Source organism: Teleopsis dalmanni, chromosome 1, assembly GCF_002237135.1.
Source record: "Teleopsis dalmanni isolate 2A chromosome 1, ASM223713v2, whole genome shotgun sequence".
Taxonomy (NCBI): Eukaryota; Metazoa; Arthropoda; class Insecta; order Diptera; family Diopsidae; genus Teleopsis; species Teleopsis dalmanni.
This window is the reverse complement of record NC_051846.1, coordinates 35,490,050-35,518,037: the sequence shown is the minus strand read 5'-3', so window position 1 is coordinate 35,518,037 and position 27,988 is coordinate 35,490,050. Positions and strand designations below refer to the sequence as shown.

Below are 27,988 nucleotides of genomic sequence, written 5' to 3'. Positions count from 1 at the left end.
ATATAACGAATAATAATGCAACGAAATACGAATCCTTATCAGCTGCAACAGCAGCAGCAACAGCAACAGCAATCGCAGCAACAGTACATGAGTCAGGAACAATATTCTACCACTCAACAACAACAGCAACAAAGGATTAGTCGTACTGAACACCATGTTCAAAGGAGTCAAGTTACGACTCAACAACGAGGTTAGTTGGTGTTTTGTCCTTCCATATCACTAAAAGTGTGGGCATTCGTATAGCTCTGTGCAAAATGATTCAAACCGTGGATTAAGAATCGCTTTGTACAACTACACAGCCACACTTTAATTTGAATTGTTATCAGTAGACAGCTTAAAATAATTGAGTTCTTCAAAAAGAAATAGTACCGAATAATAAGATTTGGTAAAATATTACTAGAATCCTCTTCTCTTGTTTATACGACTTTTTTGTTTACAAAACTAACTCCACTTTCAAGTCTAATTGTTAAATAAAAATCATTTTTCTAATGGTCTATAAATAGGTCGTAATTTTTAATCACATGATTTATGAATAAGAATGTATTTCTCATTTTAAACACTTAGATTATTTATAAGTTACTATTAATTTATTAAGAATTTTATATAAAGTATATATTTTTATTTTATTTATAATAAAATTTTTATTACATGTAGACTTTTTAAAGTTTAGTGTTTTAAGCTTAAGCTTAAGGCTTAAGGCTTAAGCTTAAGGCTTATATTAGTTATACAAATAATGCACTTTGAGGAAATAGTTTTCTTAGGGTCTACATCAAAAATGAAATCAATGTCACTGAAAAACTATATATTCACATATTCCAATTTTTATATATTTAAAAATTATTCTTAAAAGCTTTAATCGACCCAAATCAATTATTAAATTTAAATACAAAGTATTAAACAAACAAATACTAATGTCACAAAATATATATTGGCCAGTAATTATAAAAATATGTAAAGAAAATTAGTTTGTATGATAAATATATACATACAAATTCATTTCTTCATTTGATCACAATTATTTTCAAACTAAAACAAAAACACATTTATTTGTTATACATAAAATAATTAATAATTAAATAATAATTAAAAATAATTAATAATTAAAAAATAAATAATAATTAAAAATAATTAATAATTAAAAAATAATTAATAATCAAAAAATATTAATATTAAAAACTTAAACACTTTAATAAAAAAACTTAAAAACTTTAATAAATTAAAATTTATTATGAATTATAATTAATAATTAAAAAATAATTAATAATTAAATTTTATTAAATATTAATAATTGAAAAATTATTAATAATTAAATGATAATTAATAATTGAATAATATTTAATGTTAAATAAAAAATACTAAATAATTTTTAAATGAACTCAATAATAATTAAATAAAAATAATAATTTATTATAATGGCAGGAGTATTTTAATAAAATTTAAAATTTTATAATTTTCGATTAATCAAAACTACCTTTATAATTTTGTTTATTTATTTGCAAACAAATTAAAAAACAAAAATTTATTTTTATTAAAAAAATTGTAATTATAAACTCTTTTTTTTAAGCTAGTCAAATTTTCATTAAAAATGTAAAAAAATGAAAAATGAAAAATGAAATGAAAAAATATGTGTTTAAAAAATTTTGCGATGTGACAAAAAAATGAAATAACTAAATTTGAATAATATTAATAACGTTTTATGTACGTTGTGTATTTACTAAGTATATTTTAATGATATATTTAATTTTATTTAAAAAAAAATGAAGATAAAATATATAAACAACGCGTTTTTATTTCTGTTATTTTAAAAAAATATTTAATTCAATTTAATTAAAGTTTTTGAAATTTAGAATGTAAAAAGCCAAACACAAGAAATTATAAAAAATATTTTCTTGGCATTCATAATTATATATATAATATATAATTTTTTAATGTGTAATAATAAAATATAAAAAGCAATCCGAAAATATTTTGAAAAACCTTTAATTCCCAATAAATAATGAAAATGCATTCATTATTGATTGAAAAAAATATAATTGTGTTCAACTAAAAAATAAAATAAAAAAATAAAAAAAAAAAAGTATATATTTCTTTATAAAATACTTATAAAATAAAATAAAGAATAAAATATAAAAATAAATTAATTAACAAAAATTAAATAAAAACAAAAATGAAAATATAAAACTATTATATATATAACTATATAAATACTAACGATATAAAAATACCTATCAAACGAAAGCCCGGTAAATAATAATTTATATATTAAGTATTTATATAATTTATTAAATATAAAAATGTATATTGTTTTCATAATTACTATATGTTGAAGTTTGTATAATTTATTAAATGTAGAACTTTATTTAGAAATTTTTTACTTACCTTTTACCAATGCGCCTCATTAGGTAATTTTTCTAAAAAAAACATTGTATAAAAGTAATTAAATAGATAACATTATATGGTAGAATAAATTTAATATAAATTAAATTAATTATTGCTAGAAATAGTAATAATATATAATTTTTGTGTTTTAAATATTTATTTTATTTAATATATATATATTTATATATTATTATATTATATTATATTTATTTATTATTATTTTATTTATTAAGTAATTTTGAAGAAAAAAATTTTAAAAGTAGCTAAAACAAAGAATAGTTAAATCTTTTATAAAAAAAATAATATATGTATTTGTAAATACTATTTTTTAAATAACATTAGTAAAGTAAAGATATATAATAAATTTTTTATATTGTTTTATTAGGTGTCAATCATTAAAAAAGCATTTAATGTCAAGCATTAAATATTATATTAGATATTAACAATATTGAATATATAGCTAAAGAAACCTTTTCTCAAGGGTAGTTTTCTAATTTCAATATTTCAAAATTTTATTATTTTTAAAATATACAAGTTATATTGAAATTTTTTTAATTTAAAAAAAAAACAGTCGTGGGTATTTTCTATGCCTAAATATAAAACAAAAAAAATTTAAAAGCCCAAACAAAAATTTATATTTTTAAAAGTATAATAGCAGAATTTTTCATAATTTATAGAATTATGAAAACGAAAATATAAAAATTAACAATTTTAACCCATTTTAAAAACCAAAAATAGTTTAAAGATTAAAATATTTTCACACAATTCGAATATTTTTACACTTATCATATTTAAAATTAGGTTATTTACAATTGATTTAATTTCTACACAAATTAAGAAAATCTTAATTTAGTAAAAAAATATTTATAAAAGTTAAAATATAATTTTATTTTAATTTTTATGAAATTAATTTTAATTGAAATTATACTTTATAAAAAAATATTAATTAATATTTTTTTTAATTAGTTTATTTTAACAATAATCTCTTCCAAAATTTACAATTGATACACGATGTACCGTACCAACACGGTTTGATCGCGGCAGTTGATTCATTGGTCTGATGATCGATTAAATGATCGATGATCGATTTTCAATATTCATTTAGATCGCAACTATTTACAATATCTCAAATATAACTTTAGTTGAATCCTAATTTTTAGTCAAAAAAACATATTTTAATTTAACGCATATCGGGCACTATGATATGTAATATTTATAAATAAAAAATTGTCATAATACAAAAATATATCATTTTCAAAAACAAAACCATTGAATAGAAAATTTTTGGTTACAATGTTAAAATTTTGCAACTAGCTAACATTGACTGTTTTTTTCGTACTCATTTAGTGGTTTAGTCGCTTATGTCATTGACTACATTTAGGATTGAAATGAAGAGCTTGCAGAGCACTATAATTTTTTGGTTTGGGTACTGTATGATCAATCAGCTATCATTTCATTTTTGTGCCCTCAGTTTCCTCATTTTATATGTTAACAAGTACTAATAATAATAGTTAACATATGCCAAGTGACAATAATAAGTTGCTAATATAAGGCTTATATTTCAATGAGGAATAAGGTGATATTGAAATCAGTCACAGAGACATATTTATAAATAATGCAGCACCAATAACAACAATTCTTCTATTAAAAGTTTTACATATCTTCCTATTAAAAAGAATAGACAATACATATCTGATAAATGTAATAAATTGATAGACTTTATTATTTAGCAACAAATTGCTAAGATATAAAAACAATAAAAGAATGAAATAATATAATAAAATATATAACTTTAATTCTAATCATCATATAGAATGAAATCTTTATTATAATAGCGGTTAATGATGTTCGAACTTCGAACTAATAGGTGCCATGACCTTTTTAATCTTAAGGAGGTGTATGTATGAATAATTTGATGAAATATTCATATATAAAAGTAAAGGTTCTGAAATTTATATATTTAGATATACAATGTATTAATATTTTTATAAGTATATTAAAAAACAATTACTACATAATAACATATATACATATTGCTACATACGACTATAAATATTTTATTTTACTTGTTAAACATTTCCAATCTACGAAAAAACTAGATATTATGTGCATGGAATAAAAGTTATTAAGGATATAAAAATTATAATAATATAAATAATAGAAAATACAGGGCTCGCTCGAAATCTCAAACACTTGTAGACGTGAGTGCTATATTATGTGAACAAAAATGTTAACATTACATACTGTATGTATTATGTATGTATATATTAATATATTATAATTTCATTTCATAATATGTTTAATTTTTTCTATTAAACAAAATAAGAAAAGCCATTGGACAGCAAAAAGTAATTCCTCCTTTCAAGAAATAAGATTTAATTGAGGCGAATTTCAGTCTTTACGGAGATACTATATATCAAAGAATATACTATTAACATAAAGTAACACTTCAACTTAACAACACTCGATCAAAAAATCCTAATATCTTAAAAATAGTTAATTCAAATAAAATTTCGTATGTATACTCGTTTTTTTGATCATTATTTTGGTATGTAATAATTCTATATATTTAAATGAAATGAAATATAATAGTTCAAAATTGGTATTTTTAAAAAATTCTCAATAATTTATTTTTAACTTCTTTAACACTTTTTACATTTTATTTATTTTCGGTATACTATGTTAATACCCTATTACATTGCGAACATTCTTAGTTCTTACAGAACGTTCCCCGAAAATACCCTACATATGATTATTTTTTTGTTTTATTATTAAAAATATGAACTTAATTAGAACTAAATTAGCTTTATTTAGTTTACAACTAGATTATATTTATATAAATATAAATTCATTATTATAAAAATAAATTATAAATATAATAAATATAAAATATAAATATAATAAATTAAATTATTAATAATAAAATAAATATAAATAGTAAATATAAATATAAATTCAGTTTATACTCTAACATAAAAATACAACCACAACACAACAGTTTATTGTAAATTTTGCAGTTCTTAAATTTTTTTAATGAAAATTCTATATATTCTTTAAATTGATTATAGAAATAATAAATTGGACACATTTTATGAACTTTAATATTATTTATGTTGTATGATCGATTGTTATTTATTAAGATAATCTATAATATCCTTCAATATTGTTTTAGATCTCTTATTCTTGCATAAACAGGGAACCAGTTCTTATTGCATACTTTTTGCATTGCTTATTGTCTACTTAACGATTATATGATCTATCCCGGTGGTATCATATTTTAGATAATACAAAAATAATGAATTTGGTCCAAAAAATCTATTGCTAATTTCTGTGTTAAATATTTTATATGTACAAAATCTGTTTAGTTAACTTTTATTAACCAATACTCTAGATTTTTAAAAATATATATAAATGGTTTATATATCTTTCAAATAATTTTTGATAATTTTTTTACGTTTACCTATGTACTTATATTTACAAACAAAAAGTTGTAAAAGTTTATACCTAAAATTCTGATTCCCCTACCATCTTTAAATATTATGGTCTATATTCTTTTAAACAAGTTATATTATTCTTGTTATTCAATAGTAATAATACCAACATGTTTGAAAGAATATTTCAATATACAATATACTTCGATAATCCTGGCCATTATGACGTAGGTGTTGTTCAGATTACAGAAATGTCGAAAGTACAGAGAGGTTTTCAAATTTACTATGTAAGATGTCTATATTAGATATAAGATATCTATATTAGATTTAAGATATCTATAGTAGATATAAGATATCTATAGTAGATATAAGATATCTATAGCAGATATAAGATATCTATTTTAGATATAAGATATCTGTATTAGATATAACACATCTATATTAGATATAAGATATTTAATTATGAATCATGCTTGGAACTGAACTTTCAAGCATGATATATACTATATTAATACTCTATATTAATAACTAATGTGAGTAAAATTCGCCATTTGAATAAGGTAAAAGTAAGCAAAACTTAAAACCCATATCAAAGTAGTAGAAAGAGTTTTATCTTAAGGTATTCCAATACCGAAAGTCAATTTCCACGGACATATCATAAATTGTGTATACAAACAAATATTCCAGATTTTAGTTTATATATAAAAACTTTTTATTAAGATCTTTATATATTGAAATAGAAGTCTCCTGAATTTATTGTGTACAAATAAACTGAGCAAAATAAAGTTCTTTCCTTGCTTTAGGAAACGACACAGATCGAATGGGTGTCAAATATTAACTTTCAATGTTAAATTAAATACACAATATCAAAGCAAATTAAAAAGTGATAGAAATATATTAAATATTCTCCAATTTGGTGTCTCATTTGTTATTCTAACACATTGAGTTTGAATTTTTTGTTATATATATAAAATCAAAATAAAAATTGTTAACATTTTTATTTTGAAGCTTATACAGACTTTTCTTTTATTATACTAAAGAATCACCACCTAAATTTATTATATATAATTTATATTTTCAACAAATTACTAATTATATTGAATTTTGAATATATATTAATTAAATTAAAAATAAAAGCATATATAAAGTTAGGAGCTATGTACATATAGTACATATACCAACTGCTTGTTGTTGTAGATCAGTCACCACTTAACCTATATTTTTCTTTGCTTCTATTGTAGATATAAATATAAAAACATATGTTTTCTTTGTGTGATTTCTGAATGCTCCAAAAACTATTTATAGGCTAGTTAAGACATCTCGAAAAAATACCCTATCGTCATGCGCAAGAAGTTTCAGATTATGTTAATTCTTCATCTCTCTGAGAATTAATCGCGAAACTTTTCACGAATACCCACGAAGATTTTGTTTACATTACATTTCCCACTATTTAAACAAAAAAATTTCTTACTGTCAAAATTATTTTTAGAGCTAAAATTGTTTACAACTAAATATAAAATTTTTTAAAAACACAAAATAGTGGGATTTTTTTTTAATATTTAAAAATACTTTTGAACAACAAAATTATTTAAAAATATTTTTGAACAAAAAATATTGTTTGCTGTTATATTTTTTACTTTATATTAATTCGTTTTATAACAAAAAACATTTTTATTGTCTTATATTTATAGTTGAACAACATGGAGGGGTTGGTGGCACGTACATCCAACCAGCACTAACACACGTGTATGCACAAGGCGATATATCACCACCAATTTTTGAACAGATCTTTAAAAATGCTCGCTTTGCCCAAGGAGGTAATGCTTTATTTGAAGGTAAACTCCGTGGTAATCCAAAGCCATTCGTAACATGGACTCGAAAAGGCGCACCACTTCTTGAGTCACAAAAGTTTCGTATGTCTTATAATGAAGCCACTGGAGAAGTTTCACTTTTGATAAATCAAATTGGGCCTGGCGATGAAGGTGAATATACATGCACTGCTCGTAATCAATATGGCGAAGCAATTTGCAGTGTATATATACAGCCAGAAGGCGCTCCTTCGCCGGTTATAAAGCCTGTACAAACATTTGACAAATCCATATATACGAATGGATATTCATATACCTCAACGGAAGAGGAATTTCGTGTAGACACATTTGAATACAGACTTCTACGTGAAGTATCGTATAGAGAGGCTATAACACGCCGTTCCTCCTATGAACAAGACTATCATTTAGTTCAAGAAGTAGATCGTTCCTTGGGTCCTGCCCATGCACCACAAATTGCACAAAAACCAAGGAACTCTAAGTTAATTGAAGGTTCAGATGCTGTATTCACTGCTAAAGTAGGCTCTAATCCAAAACCACGTTTAACGTGGTTCCGTAATGGCCAGCGATTAGTGCCATCTCAGAAATACGACATATCGTACTCCAATGGATTGGCCACTTTGCGTGTTAAGAATGCTAATATACAAGATGGTGGACACTACACTTTACTTGCAGAAAATACACAAGGTTGTGTTGTTTCGTCTGCTGTTTTAGCAGTTGAACCTGCCGCAGAATCTGCAAATGAACCAAAACCTGTAGACAATATGGCTGAGCAATTGGAATCCGGTAAAGCTTTGCCACCAATGTTCGTTAAGGCATTTGCTGATCGCGAAATTACAGAAGGCCGTATGACGCGTTTTGATTGCCGTGTAACAGGAAATCCATACCCAGAAGTGTTCTGGTTCATTAATGGACGTCAAGTAAATGATGATACTTCCCATAAAATTTTAGTTAATGAATCTGGCAGTCATTCACTTATGATCACTAATGTTAGCCGACTAGATGCAGGTGCTGTTCAATGTTTAGCTCGTAACAAGGCTGGAGAAGTAGCAATTGAAGCACGTCTTAATGTACTTGAACGAGAACAAGTTGTCGCACCACAATTTGTGCAACGTTTCAGTACAATGACTGTTCGAGAAGGCGAGCCTATTGCAATGAGCGCAAACGCCATCGGAACACCAATGCCGCGAATTACATGGCAAAAAGATGGCGCTCAAATAACATCAACAGCTGATCGCTTTGTTGGCATTGATGGTGGAGCAACATGTTTGGAAATTCCGCGAGTTAAAGCTTCAGATGCTGGTTGGTATCAATGCACAGCCCAAAATATTGCTGGTTCAACTGCTAATCGTGCAAGACTTTATGTTGAAGTTCCCAGAGATGAACCACAACACGAACAAAGACGTCTTAATTTACCTCGTCCAACAAAAATAATTGAGCCAGAGTAAGTTTTATCATATAGAAATATATTTTTAAAAAAAATTATAATTATATACTATTTTTAGGCCTATACCTGGTCCTGAAATAATATATCTCCGACACGTAGAAAGGGCCAAGCCACATTTGCGTCCAGGAGAAGAAGATCGGGTCTATCCACCACCACAGTTCATAATACCTTTGCAGAATGTGCAACAGATCGAAGGTGGTAGAGTACACATGGAAGCTAGAATTGAACCAGTTGGAGATCCAACCATGGTTGTAGAGTGGTTCCTTAACGGACAGCCTCTTGCAGCAAGTATGATTTATAGTAAAATAACTGATAACTTTAGTCTTACAAATATAATTTTATATTAAAGGTGCACGTACAACATCTGTGTTTAAATTTGGTTTTATTGGACTTGACCTTCTAAGCGTTATGGCTCATGATGCAGGAGAATATATGTGTCGTGTTAGCAACGCAAGTGGTATAGCTGAATCACGAGCCATTATATCTATATCTCAACGTCCTTCAATTGAAAAAACATCACAAAATCCAAATAGTTTACAATATATAAGTCAATTGGAAGACTATTCACGATATCAGCGACAAGAAAGCACAGAAGAACTTATGAAACAGGCTCCTGTGTTTATACGTCCACTACAAGATTTGGGTGAGTTCGAAGAAGGTAAAAATGTACACTTCGAAGCCCAAGTGACACCAGTCAATGATCCATCAATGCGTGTAGAATGGTATAAAGATGGTCGTCCCATTACTGCGAGCTCACGTATCACAGCAATCTTTAACTTTGGTTATGTCTCCCTAAACATCTTGCACCTAAGAGCTGAAGATGCTGGTTCGTATACAGTTCGCGCTGTAAATCGTATGGGTGAAGCCATTAGTTCATCGAACATTCGTGTAATTTCACGATCGCAAGTAACTGCTGATTTGGGTATTCCAGAACAACAGCGTTATATTGAAAAGGTAGAAGAATTAGAAGATTACAGAAGATCGCAACAACGTCGTCAAGTGCGAGAAGCACCAGAGTCAATTGCACCACCAAAATTCAAAACGCCAATTCTAAACCAATTGGATTTACGTGAAGGTGGTCATGCACATTTTGAAGCAAGACTTGAACCAATCGGCGATTCTACAATGCGTGTCGAATGGCTTAAAGATGGCCAACCTTTAGAAGCCAGCTCGCGCAGTACGACGTTCTTCAACTTTGGTTATGTTGCTTTGACTATTAAGCAACTTACTATTTACGATGCCGGTACTTATACTTGTAGAGCATATAATGCGATGGGTCAAGATACAACTTCTGCTCAATTAAGTGTAATATCAAAGAAAGAAATTGTATCTGAGTCTCAACATCCAGGTGGCTTAGAAAAAATTCAACATTTAGAAGACTCTTCTCGTTATGGACGTACTGAAGAAGAGGAAACGAAAGTTACTCAAATGCCGCGTTTCTTAGGACCAATGAAAGGAACAAATAAGATTTTAGAGGGACAGAGAGCTCATTTTGAAGCACGTGTTGAACCACAAAGCGACTTGGGTATGCACATTGAGTGGTATCATAACGGTCGCGCAATTTCAGCTGCAAATCGCATCCAAACGTACTACGACTTTGGATATGTTGCTTTGGATATTTCGCAAGTCAGAGCTGAAGATGCTGGTGTTTACACAGTAGTAGCTAGAAATAAGCTGGGTGAAGCACAATTACAAGGAACTATGGTAGTAGAAAGTAAGAAATTTGTTTTAACTGTTTATATATACTATTTATTATAAAATACATTTCTCCAATAGCACGTTCCAGCATTGACACATCCAGCATGCATCGTGGACTATACGAAAAAACACAAAATTTGGAAAATAAGCCGTTTGTAGAACCCCATTACGATATTGAGGAAATATCTAAATCTAAACCTATTTTCACTCAACCATTGTCTGACCAGAAACCAATTCATGAAAGTAAAAATATTCATTTGGAATGCCGTTTGGAACCAATGGGTGATCCAACCATGAGGGTAGAGTGGTTCCACAATGGGCGCCCTATTACAGTTGGATCACGTTTCCGCACATATTACGATTTTGGTTTTGTTGCTCTTGACATAATTCAAGCTACAGCTGCAGATTCTGGTGAATACACCGTGCGTGCCACAAATCATTTAGGTTCTGCACATACTTCATCATGTGTTCGTGTAATTGATAGATCAGATGTTGTTACCGAAACTCAAAACGAAATGTCTCTCGAACAAATACAGTTGCTTGAAGACGCTTCACGTCGTCATCACCCAATACAAGAAGACTTGACAGTGATGCAAGCCCCTCAATTTACACGTCCCTTGCATAACATTGAAACAATTGAAGGTACTAACGTTCATTTAGAGTGCCGCTTACAACCAGTTGGGGATCCAAGTATGCGTGTTGAATGGTTTGTAAATGGCAAACCAATAAAAACTGGTCATCGCTTCCGACCTGCGTATGAATTTGATTATGTGGCACTTGACTTGCTCGGTTGTTATGCCATCGATTCAGGAATTTATACATGTCAAGCAAGAAATCAACTTGGTGAAGCAGTTACTTCTTCCTCTGTACGCATTATTGCTAAAAACGATTTGATATTAGAAACTCAAAATGAGTCTGGGTTGCAAAAGATTGCTTATTTAGAGGATTCTTCACGGTATCGCCGAAGTGAGTATGTAGATGAGATAGTCAATATTAAACCTCGTTTCTTAACTCACCCTAAAAGCTTAACCAATACCCGAGAGGGTGGCCATGCTCACTTTGAATGTAAAATTGAACCAGTAACTGATCCGAATCTAAAAGTTGAATGGTTCAAAAATGGTCGTCCAATAACTATTGGTCATCGTTTTAGACCAATTCATGATTTTGGCTATGTAGCGTTAGATATTGTTGATCTGATTGCTGAAGATTCTGGAGTTTATACCTGCCGCGCAGTGAATCTTATTGGATCAGATGAAACCCGTGTAGAATTGCAATGCAGAAGTTCTGAACAAATCATAACTGTTACTCAAAACGAGACAGGCTTAGAACAAATTCACTATTTAGAAGATCGTTCACGGTACAGCCGTCGCGAAGAAGTAGACGAAACTACTAAACAAGCTCCTGTTTTTACAACATCATTGAAAAATATTGAAATAAAAGAAAATCAACGAGCTCACTTTGAATGTCGTTTGATTCCGGTGTCAGATCCATCTATGCGTGTTGAATGGTATCATAACAACATGCCGCTTAAATCTGGTTCTCGTTTTACTGAAACAAACAACTTCGGTTTTGTGGCCTTGGACATTATGTCGTGCTTACCTGAGGATGCTGGAAGCTATACTTGCCGTGCTTTTAATGCAGTAGGTGAAGCAATAACATCAGCTGTAGCAGTTGTTCATACAAAGAAGTCCATTTATTTGGAGTCACAACACGAAAGCGCTCTACCACGGTTGCAACATCTGGAAAGTTCTGCCAAACGTCAACGTTTAAGTGTTCAAGAAGAAACTATTAGCCAAGCACCCGTTTTTACAATGCCAGTTCGTGATGTGCGCGTTGCTGAAGGACAGGCAGTTCATTTTGAAGCTCGATTGATTCCTGTTGGCGACCCTCACTTAAAAGTCGAATGGCTACGTAATGGCCAACCTATTGAAGCTTCAAATCGAACGACAACTATGCATGACTTCGGCTATGTTGCTTTGAACATGAAGTATGTTAATCCAGAAGACTCTGGCACTTACACATGTCGTGCTGTTAATGAGCTTGGACAAGCGGTGACATCAGCTTCGCTTATTGTACAATCAAAAACATCTATTCAAATGGAAACACAGCATGAAGCCGCTATGCACAAAATTCATCAACTAGAAGATCACAGTAAATACCAACGACGTGAAGAGGAAGATTATGTTGTTACCCAGGCTCCACGATTCATTACTAAGTTGATTGGACCAACAAACTTAGTGGAAGGTCAAAGTGCTCATTACGAATGCCGTATTGAACCATATCCCGATCCCAATCTCAAAGTGGAATGGTTCCATAATGGAAAACCATTAAACACCGGTCATCGTTTCCGTACAACTTATGATTTCGGTTTTGCAGCTTTAGACGTACTCACTGTTTATGCTGAAGATAGTGGCGAATACACTTGCCGCGTAACAAATAATTTAGGAGAAGCTGTCAACTCAATTAACTTAAATGTACAATCCAGATCTTCAATTATCAGAGACACCCAACATGAAGAGGCTTTGCAAAAAATACAATATCTTGAAGACGAATCTCGCTACCAAAGGAAAATCGAAGAAGATCAATTCATGGCTGAACGTCCTCAATTCGGTCGTCCTTTACGTAATGCAAATGTAAATGAAGGCAGCCCTGTGCATTTGGAAGCAACATTAACCCCAGTTAATGATCCAACAATGAAAGTTGAATGGTACTGCAATGGCAGACCAATACAAACTGGGCATCGTTTCAAAACAACATACGATTTCGGTTTTGTTGCTCTCGATTTATTATACGCACATGCTGAAGATACTGGTACTTACATGTGCAAGGCTAAGAATGCAGTAGGGGAAGCTGTCACGACTTGTGCTGTAAACGTAACAGGTAATATTAATAATGTTAAATTATTATTAGCATTTAAATTTTAAATTAATATATATTGCGTTTATTTTAGCAAATAAGACATTGGATCTCGATACTCTTGATGCTCAGCGTCTTGAAAAAATAAGACAGCTGGAAAATTATGCACCCCCACAAAAACCTGTGGTGGAGGAACGTGGACAGAAACCAATTTTCCTTACTCCTTTAAGCAATTTGGAACATCTTAAAGAAGGTGAACATGCTCATTTAGAGTGTCGAGTTGAACCAATAAATGACCCTAACCTAAAGATTGAATGGTTCTGCAATGGAAAGCAACTTCCATTAGGTCATCGTTTCAGAACTACCCATGATTTCGGATACGTTGCCTTAGATGTTTTATACGTATATGGTGAGGATACCGGCACTTACATGTGCAAAGCTACTAATTTGCTTGGTGAAGCAGTAAATACTTGTAACGTTCGTGTGTTAAATCGCCGTAGCATGATCCTTGATACTCAACATCCTGATGCCTTAGAAAAAATTCAAAAACTTGAGTCAAAGGCAGCACCAGCTAGAACAGAAGTTGGTGATATACCACTAAGTCCACCACATTTCACCGCAGAATTACGTGGTCCTGCCGAAATCTACGAAGGCCAAACAGCTCACTTTGAAGCACAAGTTCAACCAGTTCACGATCCCAACTTGCGCATTGAATTCTATCACAATGGAAAACCTCTACCGTCTGCATCTCGTTTCCATATTACTTTTGATTTTGGATATGTATCCCTCGATATTACTCATGCCGTTGCTGAAGATGCCGGCGAATACTCAGTGCGTGCAGTAAACGCACTTGGACAATGTGTTTCTTCTACAAACTTACGTGTCATTGCGCGTGGTACAATCATATCTGATACCCAACATCCTGAAGGCTTGGAAAAAATTCGAAAACTTGAAGCAAATGCTCCTTTCCAACGTCCAGAAGTTGAAACCCCTGGAACTAGGCAAAGACCAGTATTCACTCAACCATTGCAAAATATTGATCGCATCAATGAACACCAAACTGCACACTTCGAATGTCGCCTTATTCCAGTAGGTGATCCTAATCTTAAAGTGGAATGGTACCGTAATGAGAAGATTATTGAAGATAGTTCTCGCATTACTAAGCAACATGATTTTGGTTATGTTTCTTTGGATATATCACATATTCGTAAAGAAGATGAAGGCGTTTATATGTGCCGAGCTGTTAATCCTCTTGGCGAAGCTGTTACTACTGCATCTATGCGTGTGGTAAGTGAAGCCAATATATTAATGGATACACAACATCCAGACAGTATAAGCCGTATCCATCAACTAGAACGACCAGCAGCTCCACGACCTGAAGAACCAGAACGTGCTTTCGAGAAACCTATATTTACACAGTTATTAACGGGCCCATCTGAAGTTTGGGAAGGTCAACATGCTCACTTTGAAGCTCGGGTAGTACCAGTTGGTGACCCATCTCTTAAATTTGAATGGTACATTAATGGTGTAGAACTCAAGATGGGTTCACGTTTGCGTACCACTCATGATTTCGGTTTTGTCACACTTGATATTAATTCTGTTGTACCAGAAGATGCTGGTGTATATATGTGCCGCGCCTACAATGCTGCTGGTGAAGCAGTATCATCAACTGCAATGAAAGTCAAAACTAAATCTAATATTTCAGGGGAGCCTTTAATTCCAGAATCTTGGGAAGCTATTCGGCTTAAGGAAGCTGCCATGAATCGCGTACCAGAGAAGTTCGTTGATTCTGCACCACAACAAGCTCCTGTTTTCACTACTCATCTGCAAAGTTACGATAAACTTAGCGAAGGCCAGCATGTTTTACTTGAAGCCCAAGTTGAACCACGTGCTGATCCTAACTTACGTATTGAGTGGTTTAAAAATGGTATTTCACTTACAACTGGTGCGCGTATTCGCAGTACTTTCGATTTTGGTTTGGTTACTCTCTCTATTAATGGCTTACGCGGTGACGACTCAGCTATTTACACTTGTAAAGCAACTAACCAGGTAGGCGAAGCTGTATCTACTTGCAGTCTTAAAATTGAAGACCGTCATTGGTTGCAAGGAGAATCTTTACATCCAGAATCACTACCTCGCATAGATGCTCTTGAAGCACCTAAAGAAGGACGCCCAGAAGCTCCAGAACCAGCTTATGAAGTACCTGTGTTTATAACTCATTTGAATAATATCGAATGCAAGGAAGGTGATAATGTACGCTTCGAATCAACTGTAGAACCAGCAAGAGATCCTACAATGAAGATCGAATGGTTCTATAACGGACAACCATTGCAAGCTGCAGCTAAATTCAAATCAATTTACGACTTTGGTTATTGCGCATTAGACTTAAGTAATACATATGCTGAAAATAGTGGAATTTATACATGCAAAGCAACAAACAGCAGAGGTTTCGCAACCACGTCAGGAACCCTAAAATGTACTGGAGGAAAGACAATGTTCTTCGATACACAACATCCACAAGGTAGTGCAGGTTTAGAAGCTGTTCAAGAAACTGAAGAAGCTTTGGCAAATCGTTACAACCGACAAGCTTCAAAACCAGAAACCCATTATCCTCCCCCAGTTTGGACAAGACCCTTACAAGCTGAGTTCCATCTTTCTGAAGCTCAAGCGCTTCACTTGGAAGGAAATGTAGAACCAAAAGAAGATCCTAATTTGTTTATTGAATGGTACTTCAACGGAAAACTGTTACAACACGGCTCACGCTTCAAAATGACTACTGAATTTGGTTTTGTTACAATGGATGTTATTGAAATGTATGCTCGCGATCAAGGTATTTATACTTGTAAAGCTTATAACAAAGCCGGGGAAGCATTTACTTCAACGACCATTTTCTGTACCAGCAAGGAAAATATAATTGAACAAACTCAGCATCCTAAAGGCGCAGAAGGTTTAGAACAAATTCAAGACCTTGAAGAATCGCTAAGAAAAGACGGTTCCAAACCTGAGAAACCAGAGGAGGGAATGGCTCCTCGTTTCACTACTGAATTCACTAATATAACAGATGTTGGCGAGGGCGAAATTGCTCACTACGAAGCTAATTTAATACCAACTGGAGACCAAAGTATGGTCATTGAATGGTTCTTTAATGGAAAAGTTTTGGAAGCTAGTCATAGAGTTCGTACAATATACGCTTTTGGTATGGTTGCTTTAGAAATTCTTGGCACAAAAATTGAAGATACCGGTACTTATACATGTCGCGCAACAAATAAATATGGATCAGCTGAAATTAGCTGTGTTTTGGAATGTGTAGATAAACCTAGAGGTCAAAAACCACGCTTTACAACACATATACAACCTCTAGAGGGTCTTAAGGATGGCCAATCTGCTCACTTTGAATGTACTTTAATACCAGTTAATGATCCAGAGTTAAAAGTTGAATGGTACCATAACGGAAAACTTATGCGTCATTCAAACCGTATTAAAACAGTATCAGACTTCGGATATGTTGTGCTTGATATTGCTTATTTACAAGACCATGATAGTGGTGAATATATGTGCAGAGCATATAACAAATATGGTGAAGACTTCACAAGAACTACTCTTAATTGCCGTGGTCGCGGTGGAGTATTTTACGACAGCTTGCAACCTGATTCTTTACAGAGAATTCGGGAATTGGAATGCCCACAAGGTGGACAGGCTGATACTAGTGCTCCAATTGTAACAGAACCACCTAAATTTATCACACAAATTAGTGATATTACAAAGTTAGTCGAAGGACAAAGTGCTCACTTTGAAGCTCGTTTGACTCCTGTTACAGACCCAGATCTAAAAGTTGATTGGTACTTTAATGGTAAAAAGCTCCCACACGGACATCGTTTCCGCACTTTCCACGATTTTGGTATTGTAATATTGGATATCCTATATTGCTATGAAGAAAACTCTGGTGTTTATGAGTGTCGTGCTGTTAACAAATATGGAGAAGATGTTACCCGTGCTACACTTAAGTGCACTTCGAAAGCCAATCTAATTTTGGACTCACAATTACCACGTGTAAGTATATTTTAAGTCCATGACATTAAAAATTCTAAATAATATATATATAAAATCCTTTATTTTAGGGCATGGAAGGTGGTTTGGAAAAAATTGCTAATTTAGAGTACAGTATGGTACGAACTCGTGATGAAACTACCGAAGAAACAAAAGGCAAAGCGCCAGTATTTACTGTTCCTCTAGAAAATATAGAAAATCTTCGTGAAGGAGAAAATGCTCACTTTGAAGCTCGTGTTACACCAACTGATGATCCAAGGCTTAAAGTTGAATGGTATTGGAACGGACGTCCTCTTAAGGCAGGATCACGTTTCCGCACTTTCTGTGACTTTGGATTCGTTATTTTGGAAATTTCTCCAGTATATCCAGAAGATTCAGGCGAATACTCATGCCGTGCTATTAATGAGTATGGTGAAGCTGTTACTACAGCAACAATGAAGATTCAAGGAAAACGTAGCATTATTATGGAATCACAACTACCAAAGGGAATGGAGGGTACAATTGATCGTATTGCTGAATTAGAAGGACTTGGAATTCGTGGTAACGAATTCGTACCTGATGATGATACTGGAAAACCACCAGAGTTTATTACAACACCCTTCGATATGGTTATTAATGAAAATTCTTTAGCTCACTTTGAATGCCGTCTACAACCAGTTAATGATCCAAGCATGAGAGTGGACTGGTTCCACAATGGCAAAGCATTGTGGTCTGGCTCACGCATCAAGACTATCAATGATTTTGGCTTTGTAATATTAGAAATTGCTGGATGTTATCAAAGAGATTCTGGTTTATACACTTGCAAAGCTACTAACAAACATGGAGAAGCAACTGTATCCTGTAAATTACAAGTTAAGGGACGTCAAGGCATAATTGTTGAACCACAACTCCCATCTAATTTCCGCACCGGAACCGAAAGTTTGCAAAAACTTGAGGAAAATATGCACAAACGAGAAGAAATCATTATTGATGAAGAACAACCTAATCCACCTAGATTCACTGAAGATATTAAAGATAACATTGATGTTCCAGAGGGCGGTCCAATTCACTTTGACTGCCGCGTCGAACCTGTTAGTGATCCCACTATGCGAATTGATTGGTTCCATAATGGTCGACCAATGCCGACAGGCTCACGAGTACATCAGCTCAATGATTTTGGTTTTATTGCATTAGATATTGATTACATTTATACACGTGATTCTGGTGAATACACATGCCGTGCAACAAACAAGTGGGGTACTGCTACAACTTCGGCAAAGGTCACATGCAAGGGTAAGCATAATATTGTATATGACTCACAATTGCCAGACGGAATGACAGCTGAGAAGCTAAAGGAATTGGAACGTGGACGTATACCAGAAACTCCTAAAGTTGAAGATCAAGAATTTGGACCACCAAGATTTGTAACTGAAATTTCTTCAGTTACTGTAGAGGAATCGGAACCAATACGTTTCGAATGTCAAGTTGAACCTAAAAGTGATCCAAACCTATATGTGGAATGGTATCGCAATGGTAAACCTTTACCATCTGGTCACAGATACAAAAATATTTTTGATATGGGCTATGTTTCACTTGACATACTGTATGTTTATTTTGAAGATTCTGGTGAATACATTTGCCGTGCAGTTAACAAATATGGTGAAGCACGCACAAAAGCAACTATTTCATGCAAAAGTAAGTAATTAAAGCGAATAATATTAAAATCAATACTACATCTCATATATGTTTGAATAGAATTGCCATCGATTATGCTACAAAACCAAGTTCCACGTGGTATGAAACGTTCTGAAACACTTACACAAATGGAAGCAACCATTAAGAAATATACATCTGAAGTGCATTTGACTGAAGATGACTTATTCGATCCTGATCGCAAACAACCACCACGATTTGTTACACAAATTAAGGACCAAACAACCTTAACTGAAATGGCTTCTACTAAATTTGAATGCCAATTAGCACCTGTTGGTGATCCAAATATGAAAGTTGAATGGTTCTTTAATGGTAAACCATTATTCTATAGTAAGTATCTAAATTATTGTCACACACATTTTTGATTTTTACACAATAAATATTTTTAGAAACACGTTTCCAACCCATTTATGACTTTGGCTACGTTGCCATGAACTTTGGTTGGGTTTATCCAGAAGACAGTGGAGAGTATGTCTGTCGCGCGACTAATTTGTATGGTATGGATGAAACCAGAGCAGTTATTAAAGTCGCTGGCAAGCCTAGTATCATTTATGACTCACAATTGCCTGCACATATGCAAAGTATTGATCGTATACGCGAAATGGAAGCATCGTGGCAAGTGTAAGTTTTAAAAACAAGCATTTAGATTTTTTCTATGTAATTAGCAATAACTTTTTTTGCAGTGTACCAGATGAAGTCGATCCAGATGCAAAACCAAGATCTAAACCAATTTTTGTTAGCAAAATTGAGCCACAAACTGTAGAAGAAGGTGAACCTGCAAGATTTTGTGTTCGCGTCACTGGTCATCCACGACCAAGAGTAATGTGGTTAATAAATGGACACACTGTTGTTCACGTAAGTATTTTTTTTCTATGTATTATGGATACACTTTAAAACTAATTAACTTCAATTAAAGGGTTCGCGGTATAAGCTCACTAATGATGGCATGTTCCATTTGGATATTCCAAAAACTCGCCAATACGATACAGGAAAGGTTGAAGTTATTGCTCGTAACTCAGTTGGAGAATCTATTGCTACAACTGAACTAAATGTAGTATCACGATCCGATGACTATAGAGGTGTCCTGAAGAACTCACCACGCCGTAAGTATATAATGGCCATAATTTTCAGCTCTTGAAAAAAAATTTAACAAGTTTAAAATTTAATAGCTTATTAAACACATTTAGTGAATATTTATATTTTAGATTTTTAAAAATTATCTTTAACAATAATGTAGTGAGCATTGTATATACACACAATCTCAGTAGTTCTAAGCTTTTAAAACATTAAAAATTTACTTTATTCCATATTAAACAACAATTTACACCCAATCACTTACTAAAACACTAAAAATATTTTAAGTTAAGTCACGAGTTGTTGGAATTATAATTATATTACTGAAGGAATTGAAACAAACTACAAAAACACAAATTATCCAAAATATGTTACCTTTTCTAATCCCAAATCCATATCCAAATATTCCTATTCTACTATCTATTTATCGACGCTTTTGGTGACTGAGAATTTTTACAATACGTCGTAGTATTTGGTACCGCAACTTTAGAGCATAACAAGCTTAAAATGATGTTGATGATGCATCCAGTTGGATTCGGTAATGGGTAGTATGGTTTGAAAACTTTATTGATTAAATAAATATTTAATTTTGTTGTTGTGATGATTTATCATTTGTCATTTATATGTGTGATGATTATATTAGATTATTTTGAAAATATTCACCGTGTATGTTTTTATATCATATCCAATCATTGATTATCATTGATTTTTATGCGTTATATTAATTCCAAAATCATAAAATATCAATGTAAATAATAAAATGTTAATTGCATGCAAAAATTTAACGAAAATGAATAATCTTTATTAAATTGATGCACTTTGAAATTAAAATAACCAAACCACTTGATAACCTATATGTGTTCTAAAAATTAAATCTATACAGCATGGTATGATTATGAGCTAGCCTCCTACCAGAAGGAACGTCAAGAGAATGAACTTGAAAAGGTGTTCGATGAACGTAAACAATATTTGGCCGAACAAAGTGGTACCACACTTAAAGGAGTAGAACACTTAAAACCAAAGCAAATTAAACCTCAAGCTCCAGATTGGCAACAAAATGTTTTGGCCAAAAAAAGTGAAGATTATTACAGCAAATTACAAGAATTGGAAACAGAACAATTGCTCAAAGAAACCAACTTCCGCAAGGACACTCACCAATATGCCATACCTGGACAAAAGATTGTCAGCAGCTCTGCGGCCAAAGGCATGGCCAAATCATATGAGGAAAATCTGTAAGTTTAATATAAATAAAAATAAAAATCTAAAACCATGTAATATCGCATGCATTTAAAATTACAGTGAAGAACAAACACAGCAAACTCAAGCTACTACCAAAAAGGTTATGCAAAAGCCACCAATAGAACCATCCGAATCGTCAGTACATGGACGTGAAGTGCACATGAATAAACAACAACAGACACAAAAAGAGGTTGTAGGTGATTTGGAAATAACGAGAAAAATTACCGCTACAGAAACAACTGAAGTTGAACATAAAGGCACCATTCAAGAACGTGTAGTAAAGGGTCCAGTTTTGCCCTCAAAACCACCAATATTTACTAAAAAAATACAACCATGTCGTGTATTTGAAAATGAATCCGCGAAATTCGAAGTAGAATTTGATGGTGAACCCATGCCAACTGTGAAATGGTTCCGTGAAAGCTTCCCAATCAAGAGCTCACCCGATTTGCAAATTCATACTTTCAGCGGTAAATCAATTTTAATAATACGTCAAGTATTTGTAGAGGACTCAGCTGTATTCTCATGTATTGCCGAGAATCGAGGTGGTACTGCCAAATGTAGCGCAAACTTAGTTGTAGAAGAAAGACGCCGCGCTGGTAAAGGTGGTCTTTCACCACCAAGCTTTGTAACCACAATTCAAAGCACTACTGTATCTACTGGTCAATTAGCACGTTTTGATGCCAAAGTATCTGGCACACGTCCAATGGATGTATATTGGTTAAAGAACGGTATGAAAGTTCAACCAAGCATTAAATTCAAAATGTTAGAAGAAGATGGTTTATATACTTTGCTAATTATTGAGCCTTTTGCCGAGGATTCCGGTCGATATGAATGTGTTGCTGTTAATGCCGCTGGTGAAGCACGTTGTGATGCTGATTGCGTTGTTCAATCTCCTACAAAACCTGAAAAACCAGCAACACCAGGAACTGAAAAAGCTCCACATATTGTTGAAAAACTCAAGAGTCAGTCAATTGAAGAAGGTACCAAAGTTATCTTCCGCTGTCGGGTAGAAGGTAAACCAACCCCAACAGCACGTTGGATGCGTGGTGAAAATATTGTCAAACCCTCACGCTATTTCCAAATGACACGACAAGGTGAATACTATCAATTAGTTATTTCTGAAGCTTTCCCAGAAGATGAAGGTACCTATAAATGTATTGCCGAGAATAAATTGGGCACCATACAAACCAGTGCTCAACTAAAGGTGCGTCCAATTGAAAATCTGGATGCTCCACCTACTATTACAGCGCTAAAAGATATTTCAGTAACAGAGGGCATGCCAGCACAATTTAAAACAACTGTAACTGGTAAAGTTAAGGCAACAAGTGTTCAATGGTTCCGTGAGGGAGCTCTTATACCGGAAACTCCTGATTTCCAGGTAAGTTAAAATAAAAATGATTCAAACATGCCTTATATATTCTATAACATTAAATCATTACGTGAATTAAATTATTAAATTCTAAATTAAATATTACTATTAAGAAATACTATGTATAAGACTCCGCATAGTTTTTTACATTGCTTTTTCTTTACTTTAAATCTATTTTACTCATATGTTTATTATTATTATGTTGAAGCTATTTGAGCCAGTGCACTTGAGCACTTTTACTCTTTCTTAACTCGAGGTATTTTCAAAATCCCTCTTTACACCTTGACTGGGTTATGTTTATCACTTTATCAGACTAAGCAATAATTGACCTCAGATCTGCATACCTCCCTGAGGAGCCTGTAAACATTCTGAGATTTGATAACGTGGTGTTGGTAAGTCTGTCAGTTTTCGCAAATAATTTCAGGGCTCTATCCTTTATGTATTTTTTGATGGGATCAATCTTGAGGTCCCTGAGAACATGAATAACGTGTTCCCTAATCTTAAAACCAAAATAACATATTTTAATGACTGCCAATTTGAAAGATTTTTTTTAACAAAAGACATCAAGTTTCTAATATTAACTATAATTTTCGATTGTAAGGCTATTTTTATCGAACAGTAGTGAAATTGTAACAACAACAATTTTTATTATTTTTAAGGAATTGAATTTTTGCTGACCATACGGTTGTTCCGAGTATTGCCAAATACCCAAATTTTCAATGGCCTTGGAATTATTTTTTAGATTTAATTATTCGTAAATAATTTTTGATACTGTAAATATTAATCTTTGAACTCGTGTCTTGTCAAATTAGAAGCTCAGAGTCATTGCTGATACATTTTTTATTTTTAGTTAATTTTAATACTATTCTTTTGTAAAAACATTATTTAATCATTTTTAATTAAAAATGCATATTTTATTTGGTTAATACACAAAGCATATATAAATATAGAAAAAAAATTGTGCCTCCTTAAACAAAAACTTAGTACTTTAAAACTTACAAACTTACTCATTCAAGTAAAATATCCTTAACGGTACTGATAAGTAACCCGAAACAGGTATAACATTTTCATATATTCCTTAAAACTCTGACAAATTTTGACTTGTATTTATTATTCAGATTTAAGGTTTTAAAAAATGCGCGATTTTCTAAAAACTAGGCTTCCTTTTTTTTATCCCCCTCTATCAATAAAAACAATAAATATCAATTTTTTTATAAAAAAAAAAAATATCTAAAAAAAGATTTCAAATATATAAAAACTTTGAAATACAATACAACTTAAGTCACGCTCAATAACTCTAAATCAGCGGTTCTCAATCGGTGATTAAAAATGGTTCAGGAATCAAATTTAACAGGTATAGATATATAGCTTGTAGTTTGTCCACTAAAACCTCACTTATTAAAAAACAATCACAAAAAATTTTTAAGTAATTATATATCTATTTTATAGCCATATAAAGTTCCTATACCTTTTATCAAATCATTACACATTTATACAATTTATTACATATTATACCAGAGATGCATAAAGCATATTAAAATAATCATACAGTTTATTGTTCTTAAACTTTGTTTTCCCTGCTAAAAACATAAATATCATAGTGGCCATTTGTGAAAAAAGGTTGGGAACCACTGCTCTAAATATATATAAATACCGTTTACTTTATGTAACACCAACTACTAATGAATGACATTTTCTGTACTCATTTTATTTCCTTGGCAACAGAATTTGTAAATTCGTCACAGGAATATGTTTACTAAAAACATTACAGTTCTGCACAAGCCAGTATTACCTATTACTATATTATAAATATACCTTATATTTATAATACAATGAAGTTTAAAATGGTCTATAAACATCAATTCAAATTAGTTTAAAAATTCTCTCAAATCACTAAAAAAAACTATTATAAATCAGTTGCGAATTGTAATGACCAAACCATAAATAATTTATTATGCTATGATATAGTAATTTGTATGAGCTTTATTTACTATTTACATTTTCGATCCAGTACCTGCTAGTAAATAACACCTTCCTTTCTCTTTTTTTGTATGTTAGTTTTACGACGTTTCTAGAATTTTATATGACTTATACTATAGTGTTAAGCATATAAAATAATATGTATTATCTCTCTATTTATCAGTTATTGTATATTTTTCTATGACTGCACTTTTTTATACTCTTTTTCGAAAATATCCTTGTTAACAGTACCCCTTACGCATTAGTTTCACAAGATTACTATCAAATACAATTTATTCCTCAAGGAAGTAAAAACTATTTACTCGCATCAATTCTTTCTTACCTGTAAGATTTCTAAGATTTCTACCCATCGTACAGCATAATTCGCATTACTTTAAAATTTCATATTTAGATAAGAATCAGTTAGATTGTACCTTATAACTATCTTTAACTTTTGGCAAAGCTTAAAATGCTATATAATGGGAGGTCTTGCAATTGAACAAGATCTACAAAAAAAGGAGGCTGCTAAAGTAGCAAACTGACGCCACGCATGTGCTGTGATCTGTGAGTACATCTATCACAAGATTGATATCTCTACGGAGCATCTCACTTAAAGTATTGGATTTCATTTTAATGAAACGCGACCAACTTTCATATGGATGCCTACATATCGTTAACTCTTCCCATCTTTTATTAAAAAGGTCAGAACAGAAAACTTTCGTGACTCGAACTTCTATAACTCGAATTTTTTATAACTAAAAAATATTTTAAAAATTCTCTTACTCGAAGTCTTAATAAGTCGAACCTTTTCTTTGCAAAATGGTACTTGGAGTTATAGAATTTTGTAAACCTGATATAAAATATGTTATCTAATGTAAAAGACTTGCTTACATTAAAAACCATCGATTTTTGATGTAGCGCCTCGCTGGCTAGTTTTCTAAAGAGTTGGTGCAGACACCTACACTTTTTGTATCGAAAAGTGCTGTATTGTCTGCCTATATCCGAAAATTGCAGAAAACTTGCCAATGTATATGTTGAGTTAAGTAACATATGACAGACATGCCAATTGTATCTTTGTCTTGTGCAGATCTATCTATATCTTTTATTTTGTACTAATTTATTCCATATGTTGCGTTTGCTTGTGCAAAATGTTTGACATTTTCTAAAATGTATGAAATCAGTGGGGTTGTTCTCTATTTGTTGTTCTTGAAAGTAGTTATTCAAATTAATGAACACCGGATAATTTCGGAGGCTCGTTTGTAAAGCCGTCTCACCATCTGTCATTTCAACTGGAGAGAGATTTCACTCTCTATAGAGAATGGGCTAGGTTGAAGTAGCAGCATTAACACTCATTTAAACATAAATAATGGCATCTTGTGATACCACAAATGTACACCGTTCGTATGCCAAATCTGAAAACCACCTTAAAGGTAGAATTCCTAAACATCTAGCGCACGAATGGCGTCCATCTTTTGACTAAAGAAATCAGTTTTAAACTTTACTGTAAATTTAAAGTTTCTTAAATACATGAATATATCAAGTACAGTTTTGTCTCCATCATATACTAGTGCTTACATATGTAAGCAAATAAAATAGTCATACCTAAATGAATTCACTTTACATAGCTGAACAAATTAATCTATAGACTATATATAGACTATACACGTTCCCTGACTGCTTCTTAATATGATGCAAACAGCTTGATAAATTCAATAAATCCTTAATAATGCACAAAAATATATAGCGTGTGAAATTATTCTAATTTATTTAAGAATAATATTTGTAAATAATGTTAGGATCATAATGTTAAAGTGAATAATAATCGATTCATATCATCTAGCTTTAGACATACATAATATATATAATCATTGACATACAATATTTTTTAATACGATACCGTTAACATTTCGAAGAGAAGATATATACTTCACGCACAAGATATCATGAAAATTATGAAAATAATAATAGATCTATTTAGTATCTAATTTCAATTAAGATATATATTTAAAAAAAAATTTTATTGTTTCCCATGGATTTTGTATTCAATATAAAACTTGCGCAAACTTGTTGACACTAGATGGTATGTAGTACAGTTTTTGTTATTACAATCAATGAATAAAGTCAACATCTTTAAACCTCAATAGATCGGGAAGTAAACTATATCAATATAAAGCATTGTGGAAAAAGTTTCTCAAAATAGGCTGACTCTACAAAAAGCTATTGTCAAATCGGCGTACTTGAGAAATCGGAATCGGGTCGAAATTAGTAAATACTTTAAATTCTATTAGAAGTTAGAAATTCTATTATGACTACAATAAAGTTAATGTTTTGGTACAGTAAACAATAATCAATTATTTAATTTTGTGTGGCGTGGGGTTTAAGAATATATAAATTTTATATGAACTTTAATTAATATAACCTTTTACTTTTCATAATAGTAATAAGAGAATAAAAATTAATATATAAATTTATTTGTTAAGGCAGGCTATGCGACTGAGGTTTTGAGGACGATAATAGTATTATAATTACAAAAACAAATTTTTGCAAAGAAAAATTTTTTGCAAAGAAATTCACGTTTTGATTTTTTGCATATCCTTAACTATTTAAGCTTTTACAAAAAATAATAAACAAATTACATTGTGATCTTTTAATTTTCAGATGATATTTGATGGAAATAGTGCAGTCTTACTCATTGGAACTACTTATGAAGAAGATTCGGGTGTATTTACAGTTCGCGTAACATCTTCAACTGGCCAAGTTGAATCCTCAGCAAAATTAACTGTTAAAAGTAAGGATTGAAATAAAATAAATTTATAAATTGAAAACCTTTGACGATTGCAAACAGAAACGAACGAAAAAGTTTTTATTAAAAACAAAAATACTCAAAAATATAATTTAAAAAAAAAACTGTTCGCAAAATTTGATAAAAAATCAAACAAAAAAAATTACATTTACTAGTCGTAAAAGTTTG

At 31.7% G+C, this 27,988-nt stretch overlaps 1 protein-coding gene across 1 annotated transcript; it reads left to right on the top strand.

The window, feature by feature from the left end:
* Positions 1-15: 15 nt before the first annotated feature.
* Positions 16-27,898, top strand: LOC119672374 (titin). Its single transcript, XM_038083400.1, has 14 exons — positions 16-190; positions 7,502-9,080; positions 9,142-9,371; positions 9,433-10,797; positions 10,860-13,661; positions 13,732-17,687; positions 17,756-19,358; positions 19,419-19,706; positions 19,766-19,997; positions 20,060-20,231; positions 20,293-20,479; positions 21,334-21,682; positions 21,750-23,067; positions 27,676-27,898. Exons 1-14 carry the CDS (start codon positions 16-18, stop codon positions 27,814-27,816), a joined length of 14,397 nt encoding a protein of 4,798 aa, XP_037939328.1. The 3' UTR covers positions 27,817-27,898.
* Positions 27,899-27,988: the final 90 nt, after the last annotated feature.

What these genes read in the sequence shown, in the direction of transcription:
- LOC119672374 (XM_038083400.1), top strand. Translation starts at nt 16, where the DNA reads ATGCAACGAAATACGAATCCTTATCAGCTGCAACAGCAGCAGCAACAG. An exon ending in ACAAAAATAATTGAGCCAGA is followed by an intron (nt 9,081 to 9,141) that starts GTAAGTTTTATC and finishes TACTATTTTTAG; the next exon opens with GCCTATACCTGGTCCTGAAA. An exon ending in TGGTAAACCATTATTCTATA is followed by an intron (nt 19,707 to 19,765) that starts GTAAGTATCTAA and finishes AAATATTTTTAG; the next exon opens with AAACACGTTTCCAACCCATT.